We start from the raw sequence: 17,485 nt of genomic DNA, 5'->3' as shown, positions 1-17,485 counted from the left end.
AAAATAAAAAGAAAAGCTGCCTTCTCAAAGTATTATCCATAATAATGTGGATAAAGGAAAGTCTTGCAGAATAAAGCCTTTGGGACCTTCATTTGCTGATGAGGCATGACTCAAAATGAGGAGAAACAGCTGCAAATATAAATTAATAATTAGAACTTGGTATGTACTAAATATAAAACTAAAAAAATAAGTTGTCAAAAATGAAATGGACCACATAAAGAACAGTATCCCAGGCATTAGTGAACTGAAATGGGCTGATATCAGCCATTTGAATCAGACAATCATATGGCTTACTATTTTGGGAGCAACAAATTCAGGAGGAATGGTATGACATTCATCATCAAAAAGATATCTCAATCTCTATCTTGAGGTCTAGTGTGGGCTATAATAGGATTATATCTATTTGCATACAAGGAAATCCAGTCAACACAACTATTATTCAACTTTATACACCAACCACAAAAGCTAGTGATACAGCATTTGAAGGGGTCTACCAATGGCTTCCATCTGAAATTGATCAAACATGCAACTAAGATGCATTGATAATCATTGGTGATTGGAATGCCAAAAAGTTAGAAACAAAGAGGAAGGAATAATAGTTAAAGAATATGGCCTTGGTGATAGAAATAAGCTTGAGATGGCGTGATTGAATTTTACAAAATCAGCAGCATCTTCATCTCAAATACTGTTTTTCAACAACACAGACAGCTACTATACACAGGGATTTCTCCAGCTGGAACCCACAGAAATCAAACTGACTACATCGGGGGGAAGAGTCAATGGAGATGATCAAGATCAGCAGCTTAAAGGAAGTCGGGGGCCAACTAGGGAACAGACCCTCGCCTGGCCATGTGTGAGTTCAGGTTGAAGCTGAAGAAAATTGAAACAAGTCCATGAGAGCCAAAATGGGAGGCCTTGATTATATCCAACCTGAATTTCAAGAATAGATTGAATGCACTGAATATTAATGACAGAAGACCTGATGAGCTGTGGGATGACATCATGAACATCATACAGATAGAAAGTAAAAGGTTTTTTTGTTTTTGTTCATTCTAAACAAGAAAAGATCAAAGTGTGTATCTGAAGAACCTCTGAAACTTGATCTTAATCATTTAAAAAAAGATCATAGAAAAAAATCATAGAGTAGCTAAGACAAATGGAAAATTTCCTTTTAGGATTATAAAAATATTCTAAAATTGGGTTCTAGTGAGGATTGTACAAATCTGTAAATATCTGAAAACCATATAATTGAACTTCACATTTTTATAGTATGTAAACAATATATCGATAGAGCTGTATTGTAAAAATGTCCAGTAAGAGCAGCAGTTTGGGAAGGGAACAGTGAATGAGCCGGAGCTCTAAAAATCTATCCGATACCACTTACAGGAAGTTTCTTTCCCCTGACACATTTCCTTCCACAAAGAGAACTCAAAATTGTCCCATTTACCTCATTACAATGGCAAATTTAGTATGTGCTTTATAAATACCTGTATGTCATTTTTAGAATAACAATTTAATAATAGCATTTGGGAACAGGCATGGCACTTGACAAGGGCAGGGTCAGCCTCTGCTTAGTTTAGAGAAGATGCAGTTGGACGTAGGGGTTATGTGGACAGGCCCCGTCAGCCCAGGCTTCCTGGCCAGAATGCAGGAAGTGACAGAGAGGTAAGAGGGACACCGTCAGATGGCTCTCATCAACACCCTCTCGATGACCTTTGGCACAGAGCTCAGGTGAGAGCCCAGTGGGGAGCCGAGGACATCCCAAGGCCCCAGAGCATCTTCATCAAGGAAGAACTGATCTTCCAATCACCACCACCCAGACCCCTGCCAAGCCGAAGGAAGCCAGAGCTCCCGCCTGCTAAGCTGCTTGGCCTCTCCTGAAAGCAACACCTACCTGCACCCTGAGATATCACCGATCTCTGTCCGCCTCCTAACGTCGGCCTGCCACACTCCTTCACATCTTTCAAAGCCCCATCTGCGACTGCTTCTTCTGGCATCCTTAGATGACACCCCTCACTTTCCCACCCAGCACTCGCAGACTGCAAGACTCACTGCTGTCGGGCTTCGCATCCACCTGTGGATTATCTTGCTGCCTGAAGGCTGAGGCCAAGTGCTGTCTGGCTGAAGGTCTCTGAGCACAGCACAGCTTCGGGGTTTGCAAGGACCATGCATTCCAGTTTGCCACATGCGTGTTCTACAACAGCTTAAGATGGCAGAACATATTTGTACACCGGAAAGTCAAGTTAGTCATGTGATCAGACCTTCGCTTAACCTTTCTATTTATTAAATTACTGACTGAATAGAAAAGAACACTTGCCAACGATTTAATGGCCTGTCTAAAGTGGAAGTGGGTAAAAGGCTGAGGACAGACGTGTTTCTGTGGACTTCTGGGTAGAGCTGCTATGTTGAGAGCTATTTCAGGAGTGAAAGGGAAGTCAGATGCTGAAAAGAACCAACTGACAGGCCCAGAGATTCTATTTAAATAGAAAAGAGTAGCTTTATAAGATAAATTTATCATCAGTACTGATGTGCAGTGACATCAGTCTTTCTACAGGAGTATTTAAATGCAATCCGTCATCAGCCTTGACTCTGGATTCAGCACAAGCATGTCGGGACCCCCTGCATCCTCATCCACACTGATCCTCAGGAAAAGGCACACCAGAACCACCCGAAACGTTGGTGAAAGCAGCTCACAGAGGAAACCAAGTCACCTTCTCACTGTCGCAGGGTACGAGTGAAGCGGGAGCCCAGCATGGAGGGAAGAAATACCAGGGTTAGACACACCTCTTCTGGGTTCAAGACGTCTCTGCTGCCAGCCTCCCAGAGCCTGGCCAAGTCATCCCTGGTCCTGCACAAGCACATCCTCAGAACCGCAGCGACACTCAGAGTCCAGGTGTCAGGCATAGAGCATCACTGTGGGCTCCTGGTGACTGAACCCTGACTCAGCCATTACGCTAGACCAGTTTCGTTTCTGTACTGTAAACCATACCTTTGACTTTTACTTGGAATACAGGATAATATGCTCAGAGAAGCAGCAGTCAAGAAACCCAGCAATGGATTGCATTGGGCAAATCTGCTGCACAAGACCTCCTGTAAAGTGTTAAAGAGGACTAGAGTGTGCTTGACCCAAGCTATGGTATTTTCAGTTGCCTCATACCTATAGCCGCCCTCATCGGTTAGCTTGTCCTACTGCGGTGGCTTGTCGCTGGTCTTTCAAATGCCAGCAGGAGCACCCACAATGAATCGGTTTCGGCATACCTTCCAGCTGTCCCTTTGGAGGGAGTAGCCACTGAAAACCTCCTGGACTGCATGGAACCATGGTCAGTTGGTGCAGGCCTGACGAATGGCAGCAGAACATTTATCAGCGAGGGTGCCGAAGGAGGGGCTCTCTGGTCCAAAGGCACTTGAAAAGTGACTGAGGAAGAGGTGCTTTCTCAAAGCGTTGACCAGAATGGCATGAATGGAGAAGAGCCTGGGGAAGTGGGGCCTTTCCTGCGCTGAGGGAGCACAGCTCAAAGTGGGAAGAAAGAGCTGGCAAAATCTACCAATAAATAGAAATTGGAAGTTGTCAAAAATGTAATGGAATGTATAAAGATTGATTTCCTAGATGTTTGTGAGCTGAAATGGACTGGGTTTGGGCCATTCTGAGTTAGAAAGTCATATGGGTAACAATGCCAGGAAGGAGACAACCAAGAAGAATGGGTCATTGCCAAAAAGGACATTTCAAATAATATCTTGAGTACAATGCTGTCTCAGATAGGATTATGCTATCCCCTTTCAAAGAAACCCAATCAATACAACCATGATTCAAATTTATGAACCAAACAGGAAGACTTGTGATGCAGAAATTGAAGAATGCTACCAATGTCTTCAGTCTGAAATTGAATAAGCCAATAATAAAACTGCATTGATAATTACTGATGATTGGAATGCAATAGTTGGACACAAAGAGGAAGGTACAGTAGTTGAAAAATATGGTCTTGGTGATAGAAATGAAGCTGGAGATCACATAATAGAACTTTGCAAGACCAACAACTTCATTGCAAATATCTTTTTTCAAAAAAACTATATATATATGAAATATATATATAATTAGCTAAATATGTGGGAAAACATGTTAAGAAGCCCACGAGAGCAAAATATGACCTTGAGTACACCCACACCTGAATTTCAAGAACAGATTTGCTGCACTGAACACTAATAACAGAAGACTTGATGAGCTGGGACAGGATAAGAACATCATTCAAGAAGAAAGCAAAAGTTCATTTAAAAAGACAAAAGGAAAAGAAAAGATCAAAGTGGATGTCAGAAGAGACTCTGAAACTTGATCTTAATAGAAGAGTAGCTAAGGTACATGGAAGAAGGGATGAAGTCAATGAGTTGAATGGAAATCTTCAAAGGGCGGCCATCTAGCTGAGAAGCAACAAAGTCCTCATGGAAGAAGCCCACCAGCCTGTGTGATCATGAGGTGTCGATGGGTCAGGTATCAGGCATCAAAGACCCAGAGCAAAATATCACATCAATGTAAATGAGGGGGGGTGAGGAGACCCAAAGCCCATCTGTAAACAATTGGACATCCCCTTAACAGAAGGGTCACAAGGAAGAGATGAGCCAATCTGGGTGTGGTATACCACCAATGAAACATACAACTTTCCTCTAGTTCTTTAATGCTTCCCCACCCCCGCACCCCTGCCACCACTATCATGACCCCAATTCTACCTTGCAAATCAGGCTAAATCAGAGCATGTACAATGGTACAGATAACAGCTGGAAATACAGGGTATCCAGAACAGATAAACTCAAGACCAATAATGAGAGTAGTGATACCAGGAGGGGAAAGGGAAGTTGGGGGGAGAAAGAGGAACCGATCACAATGATCGACATAAAATCCCCTCCTAAGGGGATGGACAACAGAAAAGTGAGTAAAGGGAGACACCGTGAGTGTAAGACATGGAAAAAAATTATAAATTATCAAGAGTTCATGAGGGTGGGGCGGTGGGGGAGGGGGAATGCACTGATACCAAGGGCTCAAGTAGAAAGAAAATGTTTTGAAAATGATGATGGCAACATATGTACAAATGTGCTTGACATAATGTTGTGATAAGAGCTGTACAAGCCCCCAATAAAATGATTGTTTTAAAAGAAGAAAAAAATCTTCAAAGGGCAGCCTGAGTATAGGAAAAAATATTATAATAAACCCAAAAGGAAGAAAACATGCGACATATCTTAAAATGAAAGAACTAAAGAAAAATTATAGCCTTCGTTTGCAATATTAAAAGATTCTATGGGAAAAATATTAAATGATGTAGAAAACATCAAAGAAAGATGGAAAGAATTCACAGACACTGCGCCAAAAAGAACGAGTCGACATCCCACCATTTCAGAAGGTAGCATATGAGCAAGAACCAATGGTGCTGAGGGAAAAGTCTAAGCTGCACTGAAAGCATTCACACACACACACACACACACACACACACACACTCTGGGAATTGATAGAATATCAACTGAGATGTTTCAACAAACGGATGACATGCTGGAAGCACTCCCTTGTCTGTGCCAGGAAATCTGGAAGACAGCTACTTGGACAACTGACTGGAAGAGATCTGTATTTGCACCCATTCCAAAGGAAGCTGACCGAACGGAATGCTCAAACTATAGAACAATGTCATTAACACACAAGTAACGTTTTGCTGAAGATCATCTAGCAACGGTGTTAGCAGTACACTGATAGGGAGCTGCCAGAGGTTCAGGCCGGATCAGAAAAGACATGGAACAAGGGATATCCCTGCTGACATCCCGTGGGTCTTGACTGAAAAACAGAGGATAGCAGAAAAATGTTTGCTTGTGTCTTAGTGACTAGGACAGTGCATTTGATTGTGTGGATCATAACAACATATGGGTAGCCTTGAGAAAAATGGGAACTCTAGAATATTTCACTGGGTTCATGCAGAATTTGTAATAGATCAAGAGGTAGTTGTGTGAACAGAAAAAATGAAAACTGCACAGTTTATAAAATCAGAGAAGGTATTTTTCAGGCCTGTATCCTCTCATTATACTTAATCCATCTGTATGCTGAGCAAATGAACAGAGAAGCTGTATTATTGGAAGAAGAATGAGGCATCAGGATTCCAGGAAGACTTATTACCAAACTTGCTTGCTGAAAATGAGGAGGACTTGAAGCACTTGCTGATGAAGATCAAGGATTGCAGCCTTCAGTGTGGGTTACAAGTCAATGTAAAGAAGTCCAAAATCCTCACAACTGGGCCAATAGGTAACATCATGGTAAATGGAGACAAGAACTGAAGTTTTCAAGGATTTAGTCTTGTTTGAATCCACAATCAATGTTATAGAAGCAGCAGTCAAAAGATCAAAAAGTGAGTTGCACTGGGTAAGTCTGTTGCACAAAACCTCTCCAGAGTAGTGAAAGACAAGGATGTTACTTTGAGGACTCTAAGGTGCATCTGACCCAAGCCATGGTATTTTCATTTGCCTTATATGCATATGAAAGTTGGACATTGAATAAGGAAGACTATGCTATTCTGGATATACAAGAGAAGCAAATCCAGGGAGACTTATATGTTTATTACAGAGAGTTTTATATAAAAGAGCAATTGTGGGGGTGGAGGGAAGAGAGGGGGAAAATGAGCTGATACCAAGGGCTCAAATAGAAAGTAAATGTTTGAGAAGGATGATGGCAACAAATGTACAAATGTGCTTGACACAATGGGTAGATACATGGATTGTGATAAGAATTGTACAAGACCCCAACAAAATGACTTTTTTTAAAAAAAGAAGCATAATTCTGAGTAGTATAATTCCTTAGTCATTACTAAATTGCATGCTTTGCTTACTAATTGTGAGCAGCATTAATCCCCTATATTCTCTTCAGTCAAATGAATTTATCTGCCCAAAACTAATGTTTTAAAAGTTCCCTGTTTCTTATTTATTTTATATTGAATTTACTCAGTTTTTTATAATTTACTACTTTTTATATAATTAGTAAGAGAATTAGTTAAACAGTGTATGGCTAATCATTATACATCAAGTAATTATTATGAGATAAAAATTACTCAAGATGCTTAAAAAAAACCAATTGTATATTGAGTAAACATCCGAGCCTAGTCCAGATCAAGTTCATAAGTCTGATATTAGCACATATGTCTGATGGACTGCCAGGAGAACAAACCAACTTGGAACAAGTAAGGCCTGAGTGCCCCTTAGAGGCAAGGACTCAGGCAACACATGCAATGATGCCGAATGCAGGAAGAACACAGCCAGTGGGTGGAAAGTCTTGTGGATCCAGTGGCAGTGGAAGCATCTAAGCACTGGCAGGGGTTTCCACGTGGCTCCCTCGGCTCCAGGGCTCTAGCATAGCTCCATGTGTCTTCTCAACAGGAATGTCTCTCAGGGAGTGTACGTGTGTCCTGCCTCCAGCGAGCTATTTATCTCCTTTGTGCCTCCAAACGAGGCCATCAATGTGACCTGATTGACAAGCTAAACGTCACCCCTTCACTCTTAAGTCTCAAATTGACAACAGATTATGTAATTACCACAAAGACCAAAGGAGAACCTATGCATTTGAATTGTGGTGTAGGGGAAATATTGAAAGTACCATCGACTGCCAAGAGAACAAACCAATCTGGAAGAAGTAAGGTCACAGTGTTCCTTAGAGGCAAGAAAGGCAAGACTTTATCTCACCTACTTTTGACATATCGTCAGGAGACCAGTCCCTGGAGAAGGATAACACGCCTGGTAAAGGACGGGAGCAGAGAAACAAGAAGAAAGCCCTGAGATGGATTGCCACAGTAGCTGCAACAATGGGCTGGAGCACGGGAGCCGTTTTGAAGATGACACAGGAGCAGGCAGTGTTTTGTTCAGCTGTGCACAAGGTCGCTGTGGGCCAGTACAGACTGGACGGCACCTGATCTCACGACAAGCAAGCTAACAACCAATACAGAAAATTAAATTTTATTTTTAGAAAACAGCAACAAACCTTTATAAAACCGATTTTTCAGAGACAACCGTTTACAATGTCATCACAAAGAACAAACCTAAGAATTCATTTAAGGAAAAGCTAAGTCATGTAACAACACAGAAAATTACGGAACACTGCTGAGATACACTGGCACAGAACTGAGTGCAGACACGCACATGCCCGTGACAGCAAACATTTGGTATAAACAGGCACTGCTGTCCCTCAGGTGATCTAGCAGTCCAACATCATCCCACTCAAAGGCAACTGCAAGTGGACCTTGTAAAGTGGTTTTCAAAAGTTATCTGGAAATATAGACAGCCCAAAATAGTGCAACGACTCCTCTGGGAAAATAAAACAAAGTAGGAGGGCCTGTTCTATAAAACATGAAGCAATTAGGGTAGGGCCATCCCAGGGCAAGCACAGACCGAAGACTCGGAATAAAGAGAGCCCAGCCATATGCCTGCTGATGAGTGAGTCTCAGTCTATGGCAGGGCAGCCTGCATGACTATGGGGTGGGGACTTGGAGGGTTTCCCAGTAGCGGCTGCTAGGCTGTGACAAATGTGCAGTCAAAGTGAGTCTTGATCCAACACCACAGCATCAATGAAAATTAATTCAAGATAGATTTCCTCTAAAGTTGAAAAGCAAAACATAGCTATATTGATGTCATAGAATGGGTTTTCTATGATCTGAGATATAAGATTAGAACAGTGTTCTCCATGGACGTTTTGTATTGCCCACCCCTAACACCATCTGGTCTTTTTCTCAACTTCTGTGTGAGAGACCTGGGTTTAGACCAAGTGAATATACTGTATATACTCATGTATAAGCTGAGTTTCGCGGCACATTTTTAATGCAGTTTTTGTGGTAAAATTAGGTGCCTCTGCTGAAATTCAGGCAGGCTTATACTCGATTATATACGGTACCTCATGCACGGCTACCACATGCCTGTCATTGGGGACATGCATACTGCTATGATGCTAACTAGGTTTCAGTGGAGATTTCTAATTCAGACAATCAACCAATAAAAACCCTTTGGATCACAACAAGCAGTGTGTAAGCACAGGCCTTGGCAGTGTTCCATTCTATCTGCATGGGTCTCTACAAGTCAGGGGCCATCTGGAACAGCAGCTAATGATAACAAATGCAAAAAGGTTTTAAATTATTGACTCATTGTCTTTAAATGGGTAAATGGTTATTCAGGCATTCTTTTTCCTCTTGCCTCATTTAATAACACACTTTTCTGGGAATCTGACCATTCTGCCTAAGTTTCCAAATAATCTAACAAAATATCTCTCAGAATTTCCCATTATCTCCTTCAGTCACTGCTTTGTCTGTATTCATGCCCTTTTCCATCCCTGCGACGCATCATTTTGTTTGTTTAAACACTTTCCTTCTTGGATTGTTGTATGAACAAACAGTTCTATGTTGGAAGTATAGTCAGAATGCTCCTTAGAAGCAAGGATGGTAATGCTTCATCTCAAGTATCTCCAACATATCAAGAGGGACAATCCCTGGAGAAGAACAACATGCAGAGGGTCAATGAAATATTGACCCCCACTGAGATAGACTGACACAAAGCTGCTACAATGGACTCAAATGTAAGTATGATTATGAACATGATCCAGGGCTGGGGAGTGTTGGGTCAGTTGTACCTATGATCCCCCTGACTTGGAACCAAGTCAATGGCATCTAGCAGCAAAGACATTTTTCTTCTGTATCAATCTCTCTAAGATTTTTCTATTTCAAAGACTCAACTTTCGATATGTTTGTTCTGAAACTGAAAGCATCTTATTAAAAGAACCTTTACAGTCCTTGGAAATAGTTTAAAGGTTTCAGTGGAGATTCCAGACTAAGAGTAGGAACCATTTTCTATAAGCATAACACCTCCACTCGGAGCTTCCTACATCTGCGGGGAAGTAGGATCCAAAGGGAGAGAAACGGTCCTGAGTAGCACCAAGCATAGGTCTACCCTCAGCTCAGTTACAGGTTTACCACCTTCTACTTTATTGTCTTTCCCAAATTAGTTAATTTCTCTGAATCCTAATTCTAGGACTTATAAACCAAAATAAATGTGGCTTATATTGTTAGTAATGATGCAGAAGTCTGATATGTAATGAGATTTAACAACTCATATTAGAAAACGTGGGGATCGTCTGCCTTCTCCCCTGCTGAGTCTTTTCAGGGAATGACAGCATTCCTTGGTAAGCATGATGTAGGCAGCTCCACGATTTGTGTGTATGTGTGTGTGTTTGCTTTGTTATGGTACGAGGTTACTTTAGCACATGCAAATTCCTCTCAAGGTATCAGTCTTAGCAATACTGACAATGTAGACAACTTTTTATAAGAATAAAAGAAAACCTTTTTATGAGAATAAAATCCATTGTCATGCAGCTGATTCAGACTCGTGGAAACTCTTTTGGGGCACATCAGAACCATGGTCCGTAGTTTTCAATGGCTGATTCTGCAGCATGAGACCAGCAGGCCTTTCTTCCCCGGTACCTCTGGAAAAGCTTAAACCACCAACCTTTAGGTTGGCATTCGAAGCATGTCAACCATTGACATCGCCCACAAATTCCTTCTAGAAGCCTTGTAAGTGGCAAATGAAAGCAGAAGACACCTTCCCTCCCTCTACGCATACCCCGCCGACTACTGCTGACTAAGCCTCTTTGTCCTGTGGGCCAGCTTGAGAATGTACAGGAAGAAGAAAGGACAGTGGTTCGTTATAATATTTCTACTTCGAAAACTTAAAAGGCCTAGAAAACGAGCCTGCTGAACTGTGCTACCATGCAAGAAGGAGGAATTAATAAAACTTCTACATCGTCTGTATCCGAGTGTGTCTGTTCTCTTTGAAATTCACGACAGGACAACCAAAGGGTGTTTAGAGCTAAACAGTCCATGAGAGGAGCGTGACGGGCTCATCGTAAAACGTCCTGGATGCTCCGTGCGTGCTGCGACAGGGACGAGGCGAGCGCTCCTCTCAGCATCTCTGTTTGCTGACTGTGTCCCCGTAAAAGCCCCGCTCTCCGTGTCACCTGCATCATGAAGTCATCTCCCCAGATGGGAATCGTCAGGGCAGTGAGTTCATCGTCATGGAGGAGGACCCATTCAGAAAAGGAGGGGAGCTGGATTGCACGAACTCTAAGAACACGATCGATGTCATTAAATAAGGCGCACAGATACTGGTGCGCCGGTGTACATTTTGTTGTGTAAGCTTTGTACAACCACGACAACATCATTAAAGTTTGGGGACAGGAAGATGTAATCTATCAGTTTAGGGGAGAAAACGCACTCCTTCCTGAGAACTATGGAGTGCCCCCCCCCCCAGCATGCTTCCTCCGAACCAGGGGATGATCTCCCTGGTTAAGCCCCGCTCCCCCGCCTCAGAACCAGGGGATGATCTCCCTGGTACACCACCCTCCCCCCTCAGAACCAGGGGATTTTCTCCCTGGTACCCCCCCCTCAGAACCAGGGGATGATCTCCCTGGTACCCCCGCCTCAGAACCAGGGGATGATCTCCCTGGAACCCCCCCCCTCAGAACCAGGGGATGATCTCCCTGGTTAAGCCCCGCTCCACCCCCCCTCAGAACCAGGGAGCAGCTACCACCTAGCACCGCTGCCTCATCACCTGGGTCTGTCCACGGAACACACTCCCCCAGAAATGGGTCACAGCCTCTTGGCATTTCAGAACTGCAGGTTCACCCGGTGTCCCATCCCCAGAACCAGGAGCAACCGGCCCACCCCACCTTCCTAGAACTGCCACTCTTGTTCGCACGGCTAATCAAAGGCCTGGGAGACAGCAGTTGCCGCCAGTTCCCCCTAAGCTCACAGTCTCCTCTTCGTGCTTGTGTCGTCTACATGTGGGAAGTTGGCAGGTCTCCCTCGGCAGGCCATGGGAAAGAGGCTCATGCTCGGTGCTGGGGGCAAAGTAAGTGCCGTGAGCACCATGCCTGTTGCTGCCAAGACACCCTGTCCAGTCACATAGCAAGTGCTGTGGACGAGCAAGAGTAGATTCACATTCACCCAATACCAAGCCAGGGCCAGGTCTGCAGAAGGACAAAGACCTGCATCTATACAGGGCTCTCTCGAGCCAGAGGGCCGCACCCTGCCCCATCCTGCATCGACCCCCATCAGGAAACAGTCTTGTCTCCTGACACCAGGAGAAGAAAGCTTGCCCACGTGCCCCCCGGAGAACATGGGAAACAATTCCCATTTTTCATCCACTGGGATGAGCCTCGGCATAGTGTGATTCTCACATAGTGTAAGTCCTTCTCAGGACTCCCTTGATTCTGATCAAACCTATCGGGTCTTATCACAGCTTCCCGCATGTCCCTGTGTGGCAGGGTTTCTCACCCCACCTGGCCAGTAAGTAAGCCAACACTCAGGGAGGACCGATGACATGTCACGGGAGGTCAGAGGTAGGACTCGGGGAGGACTGATGACATGTCACGGGAGGTCAGAGGTAGGCATATTCTCCATGCTTGGGGACACTTGGCTCAGCCCCACCCGCCCCCTCCCCAGCTGCCCCAGTTCTGTAGCTTAGCGAGGGTGCCGGAGCACACACTCTGCCAAGAGGAGGTGCTGTCCGGGAAAAGGCAAAGTGGGCCAGCTGGGCCCTGAAGCCACTCAGCACAACCGGGCAGGTAGGGACCTCTGCTCGGTGCTTCCTCGTCTCAAGAGGGCCTGTCACCACGCAGCGATCGGATGGGAGCCCAGAGCACTGACCTGCTTCTCATTCTCGTCCTCCAGCCTCAGCCTGTCCTCGATGCAGTCGCGGGCCTGCAGGAAGGCCTTCCTCTGGCAGCGCTCAGTCAGGATCCGCACGAAGGCCCCATACACGTTCACGCCGACAAAAAGCAAGGCATTGGCTCCGAGCTGGGAGGAGAGAGGGTGCAAACACAGGCTGGGTGTACATGACTGGCGCAAAGAACAGCCTGGGAGTTCTGGCCCAATACACACAATACTACGCTCCTAGCTCTGCACAACCCACCTGAGGGGAAACCCCACTGTCTACTACTTCAGGACACACTGACTGGTCCTGAGATACTGAGCCCCAACCCTGCAACCCACTGCCCGCTGCCCTGACCCCGGGCCTGCAGACACTCCTCCCGTCCAGGGGGCTGTACAGACAGGATATGGCATGAGTCGGGATACAATACGAGGTACACAGCACTTCTCCTGATTCCCTGCTTTAAGTAGCTTTACTTCACTTCCCCCACAGCCCCAAAGAATTTAGAATGTGCACGCAGACAGAAATCTCCACCATGCCCAGGATCATTTGCTGGGTCAACTGGGCACCAGGGAGGAGCAGAGATAAGGATCCAAGTTATGTTATGTTACAGAAACAACTCCACAGGAACTCATATGTATAAGAGAGAGTTTTATATAAAGGGTAAGTGCACATCAAGAAAACATCCCAACCCAGTGCTGCCCAAGCCCACAAGTCCAATATGTCTGACACCAATCCACAAAGTCCTCCCCCATCTCACGAAAACACACGCAATGACACCAACTGCAGGAGGAAAACCGAGTCAGTGAATATGTAAGCATCTCAGAGCTGGCAGGGGTCTCCACATGGCTGCTCCAGCTCCCAGGGCTGCATCTGGGTAGGTCCATGTGGCTTCTCCTCAGGGATGTCTTGCAGGAAGTGAGCCTTGCCAGCTGAAGCAGGGAACTGGCTAAGGCAGCTGTACCCTGGTCCGACCATCACAAAGCAAGAGATGCGAGAACTCAAAAGGTGAGGCTCACCAAGTCATTTATCCCTCCGCTCTTTAATTAATCCCACATGTGTTTCTCGGCCAGGTTGGCACAACCAACTTTAATTATCTCACAAGTGCTGGCTGCCAGACCATGGTCTTAGCTGCTCCCCAGAGTGCCGAGTTGGCTCCACTTGCGACTTCTTCCTCTGGTGGATCACAGAACCAGGGCGGAGCAGAAGACGCCTCCCGAGGGCTCTGACAGAACCACTACCCACAGCCCAGACCCACTTACATCCCAGTCCACTGCCGGCATAGAAAAGTTTCACATGATTACGTCCCAATATCGATACAACCTCCAAAGTCGCTGCAGACCCTCAGCAAGAAGGGTTGACACATTGGCGACCACAGTGGACTCCCAGAGAAGACCCATCGTGAAGATGGCGCAGGACCCAGCAGCCTTCCGCCCTGCTGGACAGGGGGCCGCAGGGAGTTGGAACGGACTCAGTCTCACCTAAGAGCCACAGAAACCCGAATGTCACAAACAAAACCACACAGTGCTCCAGTCAATGAGACCCAGCCGTGCCACACGGAAGGGTAAATAGGAAAGAAAGGGCACGGATAAGGCCAGTGGACGGGTCAGCAGACGCACCCCCTGAATGCAGACCAGGGACAGTAAAGGACAGACGACCGGAAGGGTGACAGAGTCAAGAAGAGGAGAGTGTAAAATTCAGGAAGAGGAGAGGGTAATACAAAGGGCAGACCAAGGACCCCGTGGCCTACAGGCCCTGTGGACACCCATGGGGCCCCCACTGGGCCCACGTGGCTCTCACTTGTACCATGCGCCGCTGAGCTGAGAGGAAATCTATTGGGATCCTAACGCTCATGCACTTCAGACCACTATCCATCCTGCCAGGAATGTCGGCATCCCCTTGAGACACAGATGGCCCAAGCCACCCCCAGGCATGATCCAGAGCCAGGATCTGTGTTTGCACCGGGGGTCCCATCTACACACAGCCCCTCACAGTCCCACACAGCCAGCCCTTCCAGGTCTCTGGACCGGGACAGTCAGCATGGCATCCATGTGCTCAGGAACGCCAACTGTGTCCCAGAGATTGGGGGGCAGGGGGCGGCCTCCATTCTGACCAACACAAGCTGTTTGTCCCTTGGAATAAGTTTGGATTGATCTGTTTTTTATAGCATTTGTCTGGCAGGTGGTGGAAGACCGGAATAAGAAATAAAAGGTACGGTCTTAGCGCGTGAATATTAAATACAGACTGCACACAGGCACGGAGGTGGGGTTCATTTTTAAAGCACCCGACAATAGTGAATTGTTGCCAAGGGCAGGCTCCTCACGCTAGTGTACACTGCAAACCAGCGCTTTTAACAAGCCAGAGGCGGACAGGAGCCTAGAGATAGAGCCAGGGGCTTCGTGAGCTGGCAGTGACTCCACGGAGACTCATATTCCTGTGCTCTCGTGGCCTCTTCAGAAACTCTACTAGTGAGTCACTGCTTCCTACGTAACCCACCAAAAAGAGCTGGGACCACCCTTTCCCCTAATATGCCCTAGGTCGTGTTTGGCAGGTTGAGCACTCAGAGAAAGCACTCACAACACGTCGCTGCTCACAGAGACACAAGCACAATTCTCCGAGCCAACGGGCGGGGGACCACCTGTGTACCTGAGGATCTCCCCAACTCTGGACTTCAAGATGCAAACAGGCCCGACCAAGCATCCCTTCCCATGGTGAGCAATAATGGCTTCATCCTTAGAGCCTCCAATGGACTAGTCTCACATCACCCTCGCCTCACTGGCCTCAGAGAAGAGGGAGGACCACCTACAGGGTAGCAGGGACAGGGATGGAGGAGGGGGGTATCACTGTGAGGTAACAGTATGGCCCAGGCAGACGGATGGAGACAGGAGCTACAGGCATTCCCCGTGGGTATGACAAGACCAGCCAGCAGAGCCTGCACAGTGGGGGACAGTGGAAATGTTTCTGAAAAAGAAGGAATCGGGCTCAAATTTTAACACCGACCACTCAGACAGCAGATGGGGAGTGCCCCCTTGTCTCCTCTCCACATTTGCCAAATAAATCCCTCTCCTGTTATACAAGTGAGGATGACACCCCACCCAACCCCCCAGGGAAACTACCTGGTAGCTATCAACGATAGAAGCGCCCTGAGCTGCACACATCTAGAAAAAGTCAGACACAGCAACCCCAAAGCCCAAATCAGGCCAGGCACAATGGTGGGAGGAGGTGACTACAGGGAGGTGGCTTCCTATCTTACTGCTTGGGTGTATAAATGGCTGGTAGGTCTTCGTGGGCCCGTGCACCTTCCATGAGAGGGTGATGGAGGTACCAAGACTTGGCCAGACCCCTTGAGGACCTGTCTGCCTCCACACTATCTACTCACCCACTCACTGGGAATTAGGCCTCAGGGGACCTATCAGAAAGCGGTTTCACAATAAGCTGCCTAACTAGTCATTAGAGCCTGAGCAAGGCAGAGCCGAAGGAGCTTCTGGTGGGGGTATAGTCTGGCTCCAAGGGGTGGCAGCAAAGGCAAAGGTCCGCATCCAGGCATCTGGGAGCGGGAAGAGAGCCTGGGGCCAACCAGAGAAGTTGGGCAGGACTGACACAGAGCAGAGGGGAGGGGAGTGATGGGACCACAGATTGGCCGGCTGTGCCGCCCCACCCATTCCACCGCCCCCAAGCCTGGACCTTGCAGGGCCAACTGCACGCTGTGGAACTGGCCTCGGAGACTGTGCAGCCTGGAGATGGTGGTCGTCCATTTCACTACCATCTGGAACACCCTGCCCCTCTAGGGCCAGCTGGCTAATCTCTATGTCTTGTCTCTTGTGGGCCAGGGCCACTGGTCTGGGAGTGTGTCTAGTCTCCTCCCACCGCGCCCAACCCTGCCACCACTTTCTGGCCACAGCCTCATGCTCCCAGGCCTGGGGGGAAATCCTCAGTTGCTTCTCCAGTGGTGATAGGGCAGTAGGGCGTTGGGGATGGCGCATCTGCCCTCAGCTCGGAGCATATACCTTCTACCAACCTTCCTGGCCCGGCCCCTGGCCTGGCCCTCTCTCCATAACCAACACTCGGGCAACAGGACTCACCATCCCATGCAGGCGCTGGGTGGGGGGTTGGTACTTACTAACTAACGTTCATTGGAGAGTGGTGTCACTCTGAATGCTAACAAAGGAAGTGGCCAGGATCCCAGTGCCTGTCTAACTCATAGGCACTTACAAGCAAGAACCACCACATTCACCAGCAAAGACGGCCGGGGAAGCCATGGGAGCAGGAGGGTAGCACCTTATCCCAGGCACAGGGCATCAGTCCCTCAATGCTACAGGGTCTGCGTCTTGTGTGGCCACTGGAGCTGGTGCCTCAGGACTGCCAGCCATGCACATGGCGTCTGAGGTCGCGTGGAACGTGCCCTCCTTGATGCAGGAAAGTGGCAGCGGCCCGTAGCCCCCAGGGGCCTTCTTGCCAATGTTTCTAAAGTACATTGAGGTGGACAGGACCTAAAGTGGAAGACTGAACAGGAAGCTGACCCCAGGCTCCTATGTGGGGTGGCTAATTCTGATGATGCAGAGTTCCCTTTGTGGGGCATCGGGTCCTCCACGTTCTCCAGCCCAGGTGGCGCTGGTAGACCCCAGGCACAGGGTCTAGCCAGGGTGACGGGCTGTGATTTCACATGATGGGAAGCACAAGAGACCATAAGAAGGTGCAATCGTGCCTCTGAGAACACAGCTCGGGGGCTGTATTCTCACATCTCAAGGAGTCGAGGGGAGGGGTCAGAAAAGCAAGGGAAAGA

At 47.1% G+C, this 17,485-nt stretch overlaps 1 protein-coding gene across 1 annotated transcript in view; it reads right to left on the bottom strand.

Moving 5' to 3' along the window:
• Positions 1–17,485, bottom strand: part of ADCY1 (adenylate cyclase 1) — a 226,498-nt gene that overhangs the window by 169,791 nt on the left and 39,222 nt on the right. Inside the window, exon 2 of the mRNA XM_075558128.1 lies at positions 12,699–12,848. Coding sequence (XP_075414243.1) covers positions 12,699–12,848 — 150 coding nt within the window. The remainder of the gene's footprint in view (positions 1–12,698; positions 12,849–17,485) is intronic.

Source organism: Tenrec ecaudatus, chromosome 9 (assembly GCF_050624435.1).
Source record: "Tenrec ecaudatus isolate mTenEca1 chromosome 9, mTenEca1.hap1, whole genome shotgun sequence".
NCBI lineage: Eukaryota > Metazoa > Chordata > Mammalia > Afrosoricida > Tenrecidae > Tenrec > Tenrec ecaudatus.
This window is presented reverse-complemented; position numbering and strand designations above follow the sequence as displayed.